This window comes from Orbilia oligospora (genome assembly GCF_000225545.1).
Source record: "Orbilia oligospora ATCC 24927 unplaced genomic scaffold scaffold00043, whole genome shotgun sequence".
In the NCBI taxonomy this organism is placed as follows: Eukaryota; Fungi; Ascomycota; class Orbiliomycetes; order Orbiliales; family Orbiliaceae; genus Orbilia; species Orbilia oligospora.
The window spans coordinates 2,438,478-2,452,037 of record NW_011645600.1 but is presented as its reverse complement, the minus strand read 5'-3'; the positions used below and the strand labels follow the sequence as shown (position 1 = coordinate 2,452,037).

Sequence of the window (13,560 nt, the reverse complement as noted above, 5' to 3'; positions counted from 1 at the left end):
TAAGTTCCGATATCATCCTCTTAAGAAAGAAACTTCTCAGGCATATCGAAAGTCTACAGGCCCGATTAAGTCCGTATTGGCTAACTTAATATTTACAGCTTCGGCCGCGTCCACCTCTCGTAGCCATACCCCCGGCCTTGAGCCCCTCCTAGACGATCATGCCCTTGTCAAACAATTCCAAGAATTAGACGGAAAAATCACCGACCATGTAGTCAACTATTGGCACAGCGGCGAAATCAGCTCTAGAGATTACCAAGCATATATAAACTCAGAATCGAGTAGACAATCATGGAACAAGATCCTATTCCAAGGAAGGCCACTTCTAGTGAACTTCGGGGCAAGAGTCCACATGTTTCGGGCAATATTGGCTTATCATGTGTACTCATGTATCGCCGATTGGAAGATCCTTACAAATGAGCAACAGGTTTCGATTGTTCGGGGTAAGCTAGTTCAACCTCGCGAGTCCAAAAAAAAAAAAAAAGAAACTAACGTTTATATCGTAAAAGACGGAACGATCCGCAATTCGGTCCGTCGGAAAATATGTAGCAGTTTGCGTAGTTCGGAACAAGACAAAATGAAAAGAGTGGAAATTATATTTAACATTCTAGAAAAAGAAACAAGACTACATGTGTCGAATGAAAATAGATATGACGAACTCCATAAAGAGAGCTTGGAAAATATTGCGGAATCTGTTGTCAACATTGGAATCCAGCTAGGCTCACAAAAGGATGATTTTAGGTTTGAATTTAGAAATAAAGATATCGATGGGGGTATCAGAGATAATTCGCTGGTAGTTAGTTTACTCGGTGAGCCTGGGGCTAACAGCGAAACTGTGGAGGTTGTCAATGAGATGGGGGGAACTATCAGAGCACTAGTATCACCAGGTGTGGTTCGAGTTCCGATCTCGAAAAATAAGGAGGAATATTTTATTAGAAAGACGCTTGTATTTACTGCGTGACATTTACTGCAAATCGACATGCATATGTCCAAACGCTATAGCTTTCCGAAATCTTCTTTTCTTCCCTTCGGTAGAAAGAAAATCATCCACTCTCAAGACTATGTTGCCTACGTATACGAAGATGTTTTTTGTATCGGAAATTCCAACCCACGATCCAAACATATAACCATTTCCCTGCGCCCCGCTCAAGGAATTATTCTTGTAAACTTGAGCTATGGATGCAAAATTACAGGGTTTTAGTGCCAGAAACTCTAATAAATTCTCAATTCCGCATTTAAACCTATACATGTTGTTTTATCCTCTAGGCACCATTATCTCAATTTCTAGAACACACTGTGGACAGAAGAGAAACCCCAAATTTTCGGCCCCCAAATTGATCGATCGAAAACCACTAAACACCATCCTAACGAAAGAATGTATTCCGAAATTAAAGTTCCAGGTAGCTTGAAAGATGACCCTGGAAATGCCTCCAGATACAGTCTATGCCCCTTATGCACTGGCGGATTACAACTAGGAATGAATGCTGCTGGAGTTAGAGTCGTCGCCTGTATGGATGATTTCGATGAAGGTTGTCGTTGGTTATATTACTTCAAAGACTAAATAGAACCCGGTGAGTATTACTGCATCAACCCTGTGGTTGACCACCGTTCCAGGCATGGAGATTTTTGGGGACTGATACTAATGTTGAGACTTCATGCAGGCCGCTGCTTCTCGATAATAAGTGCTTATGAATGCCCTAATGATTTAAGAAATCTAAGTTAACGCCTTTTGAATTCAGTCCGAGTTGAGTGATCTTAGAATACGGCAGCACGCACTTGGTTCACAAGATAAATCCACCTTCCAATTATTATAAATCTGCTGTCTACAAAAAAGATCCTGAATTAACATAACATTTAGCAGACGCCTAAGGTTGATCGCTGTTGGAATACTATACTCATTCGTGATTCATGAACTAAATAGTATTTCATACCCCCATAAATTGGATAAATCCGGATCAATAAGGGAAGACGTTGAAGCTTTCATTTCAATAGGTCTATAGACTACAACATGTGGCCGTACAATTTTGAAAAACATGAAAGAAAATCAAAAAGGGTGCAAGTGGTGATATAAACCCCAAACAAAAGTATAACCATACACTAATTCTATCATCAGATACATGAACCCCAGACCATCTTTCCCCACATTTATGAGGCCCCTCTACACACATCACCTAGTCCAAGGCTGCGTATCATCTAAGCTGGGAGCTCTACAATCCCTGAAAATTGACTATAGGTAGATCTAGATCTATCCAAGGCCGATCTGCCTAGAATCCTACTAAATGCTTCTGTGACATCTGTCAGATCAGTAGATGCTGGAATATCGAAGTCTATTTGCACGCCAGAGATACCTCGGGATGGTAAAGCTTCGGTAATCCCAATTGGTGCGACTGGAGGGTTCGAGTTTTCTAAAGCCTTTGTTTGTGGGTTCCCTGAACGCAGACCCGTCGCTGGACCAGCTGCGACAAAGTTTGATTGATACATCAACTCCACGGCCACAACTCTATAAATCTTTCGGATTTGTTTGGCGTCGGTCCCAGTTATGTTGCGGTTAACCCTTTGGATGTCTTCTCTAACCTCTCGGGTTTGCATTCGATTCTCGTCTCGGTTACTGATGATAATTGCGAGTATCATTTCTTGTCGGATGGCGGTGATAGTTCCGTTTATCTTATCGATATTTCGTCGAACTTCGCCGAGATCGCTATCTACAAGAGATAGTCGATGCTTCGACCTACGAAAGAAGCTTCTTTGTGTTAACTTCATTTCGATACAGTCGATTAGGTTTATGAGCTTGTTGGCCTTGAGGAGCAAGTCGTGCAGATGATTTTTGCATTGATGATGGCGCTCTGGTGAGAACTCTGCTAGCTCAAGGAATTCGCAAAGGGAATTTATTTGCCGTTCGGTATCTTTGAAGTCTCGGTTCAGGTCTTCGAGTAAACGATGGGCATACTGAACCTTTTTCTTGAGACTAGAAATCTGAGTGATCGCTAGCCCAATCAGTATCCCAAGATTGAGCAAAGCGGATCCGACACCGGCTGGAATCTGGTCCATGATACCTGCCGATAGATCGGGCCACGTCAAGGCAAGTACTGGGACGATTCTCTCGTCGAATTAGCCTCGTCTTGTGAGGATGAGACGTAGGAAAAGAACAGAAGACGAGATGAGGAAAGGAGGAAAAGAGGAGAAAGAAGGATACCAGTGTACCAGGAGAATTAGAGACAGTATTGGTTTACCGTTCCTTTCCCCTCCCTAGGCTGTATCACGGAGAATTTTGCAAGGACATGATCATATGAAGTATTTAAAATATACATTCCGGACCGGCCTCTTGCTCAGACTTCACAACGGAAGGAAGTATTGTCCTCGTTTACCCGCGAAGTATCATGCCGTTGTGGGAGGCCACCCGTGACTTCTAATGTTAAGGCCGTTAATGTTCCGTAGCAAGCCAGGCCCTTATGAGATACCCGTACCTTCCGCCAGCCTTCCACGAGTGGGATATTGAACTATACAATTAATCATTTTAGAGGGGCGGTTCCCGATCGATTGTCCCCAAGTTTGACTGGCTCAGAAGCCGCACAGTCTACTAGTCGCTCATCGACTTGATTACCAGCCTATACCCAACTAGTTGCCTAGTCCTACTCAGATCTCGAGATCTCTAGTCTGCGGGACCTAAAACTTTATTCGAGCATAGAGTCTCAGGGCCAACTCCAGCGTGCCGGCCGTGTAATTCGCAATTAAACGGACCGTTGCTGCCTTTCTTTGATTCTTGACTCTGCTAAAAGATAGTAAGCAAAACTAGCATCGAATCCAGGCGCTCGAGGCGGAAGGGGAAACAGGGGGTCCAAGGAATCGAATCAAACATGCAAAGAGGCTTAGAATTTCGAAATTTCGCTTGGTTGAGGCCGGCCGTTGATTGCTCTGTGAACGTGTGTAACCATTCGCGGTAGTCACAACTTTATGCTGGAGTTTTCACTTGGGTAAGCGCCAAAATAGGTAATGATCTTCGGGTCGGTTGAGTATGCTTCCCCATGCAACGCATCTGTCTCATTTCTTAAGCCTTGGGCTCTAGGCTTCACAGTGCACTACATTGGTTACATGACATGGTGGAAGATGATGTTTGCTTAGGTTAGTTGCATGCATATCGCAGTTGCTGGGACGAGTACCAATATTTCAGCCTTGAACCCATGAGCTAACGTTCAAACTGATATCAAATTAATATAATAGCAAACAAGTTGTTTACTTAACGTTCAAATGTTCTAATTAATTCCGATCTGCAAATCTGCAGGAGCATGGCAAAAGACTAGAACTGGTTGGAATATTTCCACTCTTGCTTAAGAAAATTAGAGGGGCGAGGGGATCGAGCAATCGATTAATCGATTAATCCTGTTTTTCAATATTATATGATATTCCCAGCCTCTAATATAATGTAATCTACAAACCCTTTCAAATCCCATCCTAATCCGACTGTTTACAAAGCAGCAGCAAGGGCTCCTCCAATCACCGCAACAGCCAAACCCATGCTTCCTCCTACTTTCACACCACCATTTGGAGTCTGGGAGGCCGAAGGTGCACCAGTAGTGGTTGAGCTTCCCATATTTGGAGGGGTGGTAGTGTTAGGCGTTTCCGTCTTGGCAGAGCTGGAACCATTAGAATTCGAGTTCTGGGTTGGCGTTGCTGCGGGGGGAGAGACGGTCAAAGTTGAGCCGTCGGGAAGTGGGTAAGGGCCTGTGTAGAGGTTTCCCTTCCTCCCGTCTGAGAGAGTATAACTTCCGTCCATAAGGTTTCCGTTGTCACCGGCAGTATCTCTCCAAGTATATGCTCTACCAAATATAGTTGACGGAAATTAGCCTCGAACCATCCTATAATCTTTCTTTCTTTTCGAAAACTAGAATAAATAAGCCCTCGAGTCGCACCAAATTGTGTGACAGCAAGGGCCATATCCTTGGGAAAAGAACACAAGCTTACATGGCATCAAAGCAAAGAGGGACCCCTTGAAGAGCTACACAAGTCTCATTCGACTTGCAATCCAAAGTTGCACGCTTGACTCGTCGTTTCACGGCATTATCGATAATACGATAGATATAGTCGGGATCGATGACGCTTCCACCGCCGCTGCCTGAGTTTTTACCAAGATCCTGGAGGTACGGTGTAACGTCGATGGCACTGGAGGCCTCACAGGTGGCCGCTAACTGTGTGAAGAGGTCTAATATTAGCAAGACTTGAACACGGTATGTCCACGCACGCACTTCGGATTCTTGCAGAAGATCACTCGGCAATCTTGTGTTATATCACATTTGAGAATCTGGGAAAATTTAAAACTTACAGCAGTTGCAAATAGCGCCGAAAGAATTGGAATGACACACGTGGCTTTCATATTCAAGATTTTAGGGTAACGTAGGACCCCTTCCCTTTTTGTTTCTGGAAAAATAATAAGATAGTTGCTTCTACAAAGCTAACTAATAGAATAGAATAGTGTAACGTAAAAAATTACCAAGAGAAGGACAAGAAAACTGTTTGGAACCCGATTGTGCGATCTGGGCGCCAACGGCGAAGAGAAAGCTTAAATAGATAGAGCCTCTACCATGACTAGAGGTGCATAAGGGGCGTAATGGAGGCACTCCTATCTCGCAGATTCCTGAGCTGAAGCCACTATCCTTAATACCGCTTAACGGACATTAAGTGAGAAGTTTCTCGAATCGCGGGTTGTAACCGATACGTCAACGCATCGGTCGATTTTCGTCGAGGAAAAAAGAGGGCAAAGGTTACCTGAGCCCACCTCAAGTTTGAAGACACTCGTTCATCATGGCTTCAATGTTCAAAGCTTGCCATCAAGCATAAATCGAATTCATTTTTGAAGTTTCAAATCAAAATACATCGAATTCCTGGCACCAAAGGCCGATTTGCCGAGAATTGGTCTTGGCGGGATTTTATTGAAAATCCCACAGTTTAGATCGGAAGGAAAGAGCTCCGGATATTCTGAGATATCAAATTTCTAAAGATAAGCTTGAGCCTCAAATCCATCTCGTGATTTGTTTAGCCGGTTTCGGGGAAATAGGACGGATAGATATTTTGTTTCGCTGAGTCTGGAATGTTAATAGGTTATTTTGGCTACATTGCATTGGAATGGTGTTATATGCTTGTTACCACCAAAATGTCGAGTCCACTGCGTTGGAGAGTAGTACATATATATGTATTGTCAAATATGATATAGAAACTGCAACGTTGAATTGATCATAAAACGGTCTGATAAGGTCGTCCGAAGCGCCGAACTGTCAGTTTATATTTTAAGATCACAGTAATTGGCTATACCTGCACGTTTATATATATTCTGACATATAACCGCACTGACCCCTTTCACACCAGGCTGTCAATTGCAACATATAACAAGACTTTGTTGCAAAAAGTGCGTTGTGTGATAGTGATAGTGATTTGACAAGACAGGACAAGACAGGACACGACAAGACAGGACTAGAACAAGACACGACAAGGGGGGCTTGTGATGATAAATTCCTCATGCACCACGCACAACCGGGCTGTCCCGCGTTCAACTTCCCCTGAGGACCAGTTGGGTTCGAGACCTCTTCACCCTCACTCACGCACATCTGGTGGATCATTTGATGGTTGGCTTGGGCAAGAAAGGAATGGCACTCTCTTACCTCATTATCACATCGTCCTAACCAATCAGCCCCATACGATCATGCCACCAAACACCAAGCCGTATCAAGAGCCCGTCAATCCTCCAATGGATTGAGAAAACGTAACAAGCTTAGACTCGTTACCAGGTGATCTTGTGGGGTTTCCAGGAAGGTAAACACGCCCCGCATACCCAAGTTAGGCGTAAACAATTACAAAGAAGCTGAATCTTGTTTATGAAATTCAATAGAAAGGTACAAAGGTAACGTAAGGGCGAGAGTCACTTCTCCTTTTGATCGATCCTCTTCTTTTGTTTACAAAATATCTATTACCGTTAATGTATGCGTGCATGCATATACAGACAGACATACATACGGATTAACCAGAATCGTCCGAAATACATTACGTATCAGCTTTTGTTTTATACGTCGACTGACTGACCGACGAATAGTTAAGGTTTGTCCGATGTTCCTCGTGGTACCCGGCCGCAGCTTTAAGGGTCGACCCGCTAACAGAAACTTAAGAGACGAAAAGAAAAGAAAAAGAACAGCCCCCAGCCCAGCCCAGCCCGAGGAGACATATCCCGGCATTCTAACTGCAGGATACCACACAGATTCCCAAGCGATTCCGTGTTGATATAGCGGCGGCGCAGGGGGTAGCTCCACCAGCCAAGTCCAAGCAGCTCAATATCACACCGTCCCCAACGTGAACTCGCGAGAGGAAAAAAAACTCACCTCCCCAAACGTAGCCCATCAAAAAGCAACTCCTCGACAAATCAAGTTAAGCATCAATACCCTGCGGGTCGGTCCTGTCTCATTGGGTACCCGTCGACGTGGATACAAGGCCTCTCCGTTCGGTTTAACGACCCGCCTTCGGACGGCTGTTTACTTGGGGTACGTTGCCAGGCGGTATAAAAAAATAACGGTTCTCCCTTTTCGAGGCCCTGTCCATAGCTCGAGAGAAGAAAAAAAAAGTTTCTTTCTCTTAGTTATATAGACGCCTCCAATCTATCTGGAAGCATAGTAAAGTACCTATCCCCCTTCTTTTTCTTTTCTTTAACCTATATTACCTCCCCTCCATTCTTTTTATAAACCATACGTATAATATACGCGAGTCGAGAGAGATGTACCAACTACCGTCCTCCTCGATACAGGGAATCCACAATATAACCCCCAGTTCGTTATCGAACCTCAAAAACGTAGCCCGTAAACGAGCAACAATGGGCTTTTTTACTACTACACATACGCCAAATGGATATACCTATACGGCTGGTTCCTCGCGTGCAAGTTCCGTAGTAGGGACGGCGGCCGGACCAGCGGGAAATGAAGAAGATTCGAGACTCGGCCATATGCGCAATTCCTCGACGACTTCTGTTGCCCCCGCGCCACCTCTAGATGACCTAAACACGGCATCTCTAGAGGCCCTCCAAGATGACGGCCAACGCAAAATTCTCGACGTAGTGGATAACCTCAAGAGAATCGGTTTGAGCAATGTATTGAGTCTTCCTCAGCTCGTGGTCTGCGGAGACCAATCGTCGGGGAAATCGTCTGTACTGGAAGCGATAACCGAGATTCCGTTCCCCAGAAAAGAAAACTTATGCACGCGGTTCGCTACGGAAATTATTCTGAGGCGGAGTGACACACTCAAAGTTACTACCACCATTAACCCTCACCATGAAAGGACGGAAGGCGAGCAAGCGGCCCTCAGGAGGTTTTCCAGGACCATTTCGGACTTTCGACAATTGCCAAGTCTCATCGAACAGGCCACGATTCTTATGGGACTCGAAAAAGGTCGAGCTTTCTCCAGAGATGTCCTGATTATAGAAATCAGTGGTCCGAATAGACCACAGTTGTAAGTTACCTGAACAACCACCCCTTTCTACAATCCCAAACATGGTAACGGCTCTCGTGACCATATAAACTTTTTTTTTTTTTTTTTTTTTGGTTTAGTTTGGTCCCAAGATTCACGTCAATATAACCGCTAACCCGGCTACAGAACCCTAGTCGACCTCCCGGGCCTCATCCATGCCAAAAACAAATCCCAAACCGAAGAAGACATCATCACAATTCGAGAACTCGTGGACGAATACATAAAAAACGAACGAACTGTAATCCTCGCCGTCATCTCGGCCAAAAATGATTATGCAAACCAAATCATCCTGGAGTACTGTCGAAAGGTCGACCCGAAGGGTATCAGGACTCTCGGCATCATTACAAAACCCGATATGCTACGTCCAGGATCGGATAATGAGAAAGCATGGTTAGATCTTGCTTGTAATAAGGATATCAAATTGGACTTGGGGTGGCATATTGTTAAGAACAGAGAGGATGGGGATATGGCTAGTAGCTTTGAACATAGGAATGCTTCGGAAAGGACATTCTTTTTCAAAGAGCCGTATCGAAAACTTCCTCATGAAATGCTCGGAATCGGGGCACTTCGACTTCGACTCAGTAAGCTCCTAAGGGACCACTTGAAGAAAGAGATACCGGGACTTCAGCAGGAACTAAGCGAAGTCCTCACCATAACCTACGAGGACTTGGAAAAACTCGGAGAAAGCAGAGCTACCTTCCAAGAGCAGATAACATATTTAACAAAAACCGCCATGTCGGTTCAAGCCCTCACCGAGGCAGCAATACAAGGCCGATACGATAACTCCTTCTTCAGCATTGAGGACTCCGAAATCTCACCGGAGAACAATACCGCCAGACTCCGCGCCAACGTCCAATACTACAACGGAGAATTCTCAAGAAACATGCAACGGTACGGCCGGAAAACAATGATAGTAGAAGAACAAAGACTCGACCCCGGAGAATTCGAGGTCGAACCTCGGGTCGAAAAGGAACTCGTCGCCTGGGCTCAAACTGTCGATCAAAACACCGACAACGACGTGCGGCAGCACGAACCCTCTCTCCCCAAGAAAGTTTCAAGAGACCAAGCGATCGATCATGCCATCCAAGTCATGAAGCTTTCCCGAGGAAGAGAGCTACCAGGAAGCTTCAACCCACAAGTCATTGGCCAACTGTTCCGAGAACAATCGGAACCTTGGAGGTTAATTGCCTTACTACACCTGGACGCCATCGCTACTACATGCAGCGTCTTTGTCGATATGGTTCTCGACCGTTGCACCGCCCCAGACCTAAAGAAACGTCTATGGGCATCAAAAGTTGAAAGATCCTTAAAGGACGCTGCCCTATCTGCAAAAATGGAACTGCAAAGAATCCTGGACGACAAGGACCGTCATCCGATTACATATAGCTACACCTATGCCGCAAATGTCCAAAGAAATCGAAATATCAGAATACAACAGCGGATAAAGGAAGGGTTTAAAGATGATTATGTTACACCCGCGGCAGACATGGATCGGGCTGCCGCCGAGGAGGCTTTCGATTCCGAAAGGGCCTACTATCGGGTAAGAAACCAACCAAAACAACCTACAAGCCAAACGTAATCCATACTAACTCCTGCAACTAAAAACAGGATGAGATGAAGTACTTCATCAACGTCGTCACAAAACAAGTGATCGAAAGACACTTGATGATAACTCTCCCAACCCAAATCATCTCACCGATGGATATCGCCCTAATGACAGAAGAAGAAATTGAGTTCCTTGCCGGTGAACCACAGGATATCCGAGAGCGCAGGAAATTCTTGGAGGATAGAAGAGCTCTATTGGAGAATGGCTTGGAAACTTTTAGGTTCGCGCTTGCAAGGTAGGTCTTTTTCACAAAGATCTTTTAATTATTAATTTATCGTTTAATCAACGATACCCGGTGGGCCGCGTTAGGAAGGAATGAATGATGAATGAGTGAAAGTGAAAAGTGAAAAGTGAAAGTGAAGTGAAAATTGAATGATGTTATTTTTATGTAAGGGGGGGTTTGTGGATGTATTGTATCAGTAAGTAGGTAAGGCGTTCCGGGGTCGATCGTGTGCACATTGAGTTCTTCTTTGTCTATCTTGTTTTCATTTTTCTCCTTCTTCTTTTCTTTGGTGATGATGAGGAAAAAGTGAAGATGAAATTGTATGTGAAATTTGCGTTCCAGATTCATCAACTACCTCTGTTCAGCTCGTAACTGTAAAATTTAAATTCATCGCATGTATTAATAACAGGCAAAGGGTAGGTGGGTAAGTTATTCTAAAGAAGATTATTATTATAACATATGTAGTACTAGTAGTCATATTGTTTATTTATAAATTTAATCCATTCGAACCAATTAAGTCTTGCAAAAGATCATTTCCTTCATCGTCATCCATGATCTATATCATGACCTAGTGTAGCTATCTTCATTTCTCTATCTCCAAGATCTGTATATTCAAATGCCAACGGTCTCAATAGAAAGGCAGCCAAAGACAAACGAAAGAAAAAGAAGAGGAATGAAAGAAGAATCATCTATCAACAAAGAAACGCCCATGAAGCCGGCTACCATTCACCACCATTTCTCGTTAGTATCGAAGTAGCCATATCGTGTGTGTGTGTGTGTGTGTGTGTGTGTGTCGTGTATCCATATACATATATACAGAGAAGAAAGAACCAGAAAAAGGACCCAGCCGCTCTTTTTATAAAGCCTTTCGAATTCGCCAAATGTGCAGATGAAAGAGTTTAAAGCAGGAAAAAAAAAAAAAAAAAGGGTAGAACCTGTGGTATATAGGTATATCGCACTGAAAGTTTCGCTTGGTGCACCTTTTGAAACCAGGGGATCTTAGCTTTAAACAAATAAACAGACGCGCATGTGGAGAAAGCAGCAACCTCGAGGAAATGGAAGCGGAGGCCAGAGGCATGAGGAACGGTAAGTTCGTTAGCATTAGAAAAACCAGATCGAGCTAAAGCAATCATGAGAGCGGAATACCGCGACAACGAGTAAAGAAGCCGAAAAACAAATGCAATATGAGTGTAGGGGAAATGTTTCATGAAGGAGAGAGGGGTTAGCGAGTGGGGTTGCAACTGGCCATCTCGTATGCTTCAGTTAAAACGAAAGGAATCGAGGTAACAAGTGAAAGCTGCCTCATGTCTTTCCAGGAGTCACATCATCCGGTATACCACGTATTGCCTTCTGCACTCCCAGTATGTGTCTTAACTGTGAAGCTGCCTCCATAGCTTCTTTAAGCTTCTCAGCAACCTCTCCAGATTCACCATCTGTAAGCTTTTTTACTTTCTTGAGCTCTTCCTCCGTATGGTCGATACGCTCATTGTAAGTCTGCTCAATCTTCCTTCTGGCTGCACCCATCTTTTCAATTTCCTGTCTCTGCTGCTCAATGGTTATTTCCAACTTCGCCACTGTTGTTTTATTCTTCTTTTCTTCGGCCGCAACCTCTTCGATTCGCTTCTTAAGTCGGTTAACACTCGTTTGATACCTGTCCTCTATGTGCTTCCATGATGCAGCGAGGACATCGTATTGACGAGCATAACGTTCTCTCTCCGCAACCTCGGCCGAGAGATCTTTCGCCAATTCTGCGACTCTAGCATCCTGATCAACGACATATTTTCGAAGATTGGATTCAGCATCTTGACGTTTTTTCAGGTTTTCTTCGCGTTCGGAACGGAGTTCTTCGATTTTTCGGTCTTTACGAGAGATAGATGTCTATTGGATGGTTGTTAGCGAGACCGAGACTCCTTGCACTTCCCCCCTGGTTTGTTTACCAGGTCCCCCCGATTCTAATGATTTTGTGAAGGAGTGGTGGAACCAACCTTGTCAATATTGGTTTGGTGAACTAAATTCTCGTTGATAGATTGTAACGAATCTCGCGATGAACGGGCGGCTTCGGCTCTACGTTGCTCTTCCTCGCGCTGTGTATCATCGATAAAACTACGGGTCAGCACGTGAAGTTTCCTATGTAACTCATTTCGCCCACGAATTTACTAAAAAAGGGAAGGAATGCCTTCGTCCCAGCAGCGCTGAAGATATGGGAGATAACAAAAAAATGGGGGAAACGAAAGAAAGATATCCAACCTTCGTTGTTTCGCTCTTCAGTTCTCTCCGCAACCTGTCGTTCTCTGCCATGAGTTTCTCTATCACTCTCCCACTCTTACCGGCACTCCTGCCGATAGATCCAGGCGGTGATAAACCACCGTTTGGTCCGGCTGTACCTGGTGCGAGTAACATATTTGAGGAGGGTCCGCCACCATTGGCTGCATCGAGTTCTGAGAAATCAGCGTCGTCAATTCTAACGCCGCCGTTAGGGTGCGAGTCGTCTGTCATGGCTACAATTGTCGATATTGAGAAGGAATAATAAGGGAGTAGAAGCCTGGAGGAAGGATAGATGGAGATTGGTTCGGGAGGAAGGAAGAGGTAAGTAGCGAGCGGCCCGACCGCGATAGGAGACCGCTTAAGCCGTGGAGGTAGTAGCTGTTGTCGGACTTGTGGTTCGGATGGTTTTGATATTAGTTCGATTCGAGAGTTTGCTTTGGGAGCTGCTGGATCAATCAATCAATCAATCAATCAAACGCCAGCAGAAACGATGCAATGCAACGACGGAAAAGGGCGCATAGACGAGACCAGAGGGAGCCAGAAGAAGAATGGAAGGAAGCCAAGCTATGTCATGCTGGATCACAGATTTGCAGCCAATGGGACACGGTTGAGGGGATGGGGATATGAATCCGGGGCGGGGTGGAGGATGGCGGACAGAGCTGTTTGTTTGGATGTGGATTGGATTGAAGTTGACAAGGTGTTGGGACAGCTGAAGGCGTTTCTCACAGGCGGCAGGCCCCACCAGCTGCCTTGTCAAAGCTCTAATTCGACGGCGATGGCCGTGTCTGCCTGGACAATTAAATTATATCACGGGCTGGATCGAGTAGCCCTTTTTGAGGGTTTGGAGATGCAAGATTAGTAAGTGTTGTGTGCGTGATCGTATTATTGACAAGGTGCATCCCAGCCTCAGTAGAACATGAATATGACCTGGAGGAGGAAGAGGGGAGCATATGATATCCCAGTCAAATGAATA

At 44.7% G+C, this 13,560-nt stretch overlaps 4 protein-coding genes across 4 annotated transcripts; 1 reads left to right on the top strand and 3 right to left on the bottom strand.

The window, feature by feature from the left end:
• Positions 1-2,190: 2,190 nt before the first annotated feature.
• Positions 2,191-3,045, bottom strand: AOL_s00043g722 (uncharacterized protein; the record flags this gene model as incomplete). The annotated part of the gene is made up of 1 exon (XM_011121208.1): positions 2,191-3,045. The coding sequence occupies one exon, from the start codon at positions 3,043-3,045 to the stop codon at positions 2,191-2,193; it is 855 nt and encodes a 284-aa protein (XP_011119510.1).
• Positions 3,046-4,459: 1,414 nt separating this feature from the next.
• On the bottom strand, positions 4,460-5,365 carry AOL_s00043g721 (uncharacterized protein; the record flags this gene model as incomplete). The annotated part of the gene is made up of 3 exons (XM_011121207.1): positions 4,460-4,811; positions 4,957-5,180; positions 5,315-5,365. 3 exons carry the CDS (start codon positions 5,363-5,365, stop codon positions 4,460-4,462), a joined length of 627 nt encoding a protein of 208 aa, XP_011119509.1.
• A 2,478-nt stretch (positions 5,366-7,843) lies between these two features.
• On the top strand, positions 7,844-10,338 carry AOL_s00043g720 (uncharacterized protein; the record flags this gene model as incomplete). Its single annotated transcript, XM_011121206.1, has 3 exons — positions 7,844-8,475; positions 8,620-10,033; positions 10,102-10,338. The coding sequence occupies 3 exons, from the start codon at positions 7,844-7,846 to the stop codon at positions 10,336-10,338; spliced, it is 2,283 nt and encodes a 760-aa protein (XP_011119508.1).
• Positions 10,339-11,624: 1,286 nt separating this feature from the next.
• AOL_s00043g719 (uncharacterized protein) lies at positions 11,625-12,818 on the bottom strand (the record flags this gene model as incomplete). Its single annotated transcript, XM_011121205.1, has 3 exons — positions 11,625-12,200; positions 12,308-12,406; positions 12,570-12,818. The coding sequence occupies 3 exons, from the start codon at positions 12,816-12,818 to the stop codon at positions 11,625-11,627; spliced, it is 924 nt and encodes a 307-aa protein (XP_011119507.1).
• Between the last annotated feature and the right edge of the window lie 742 nt (positions 12,819-13,560).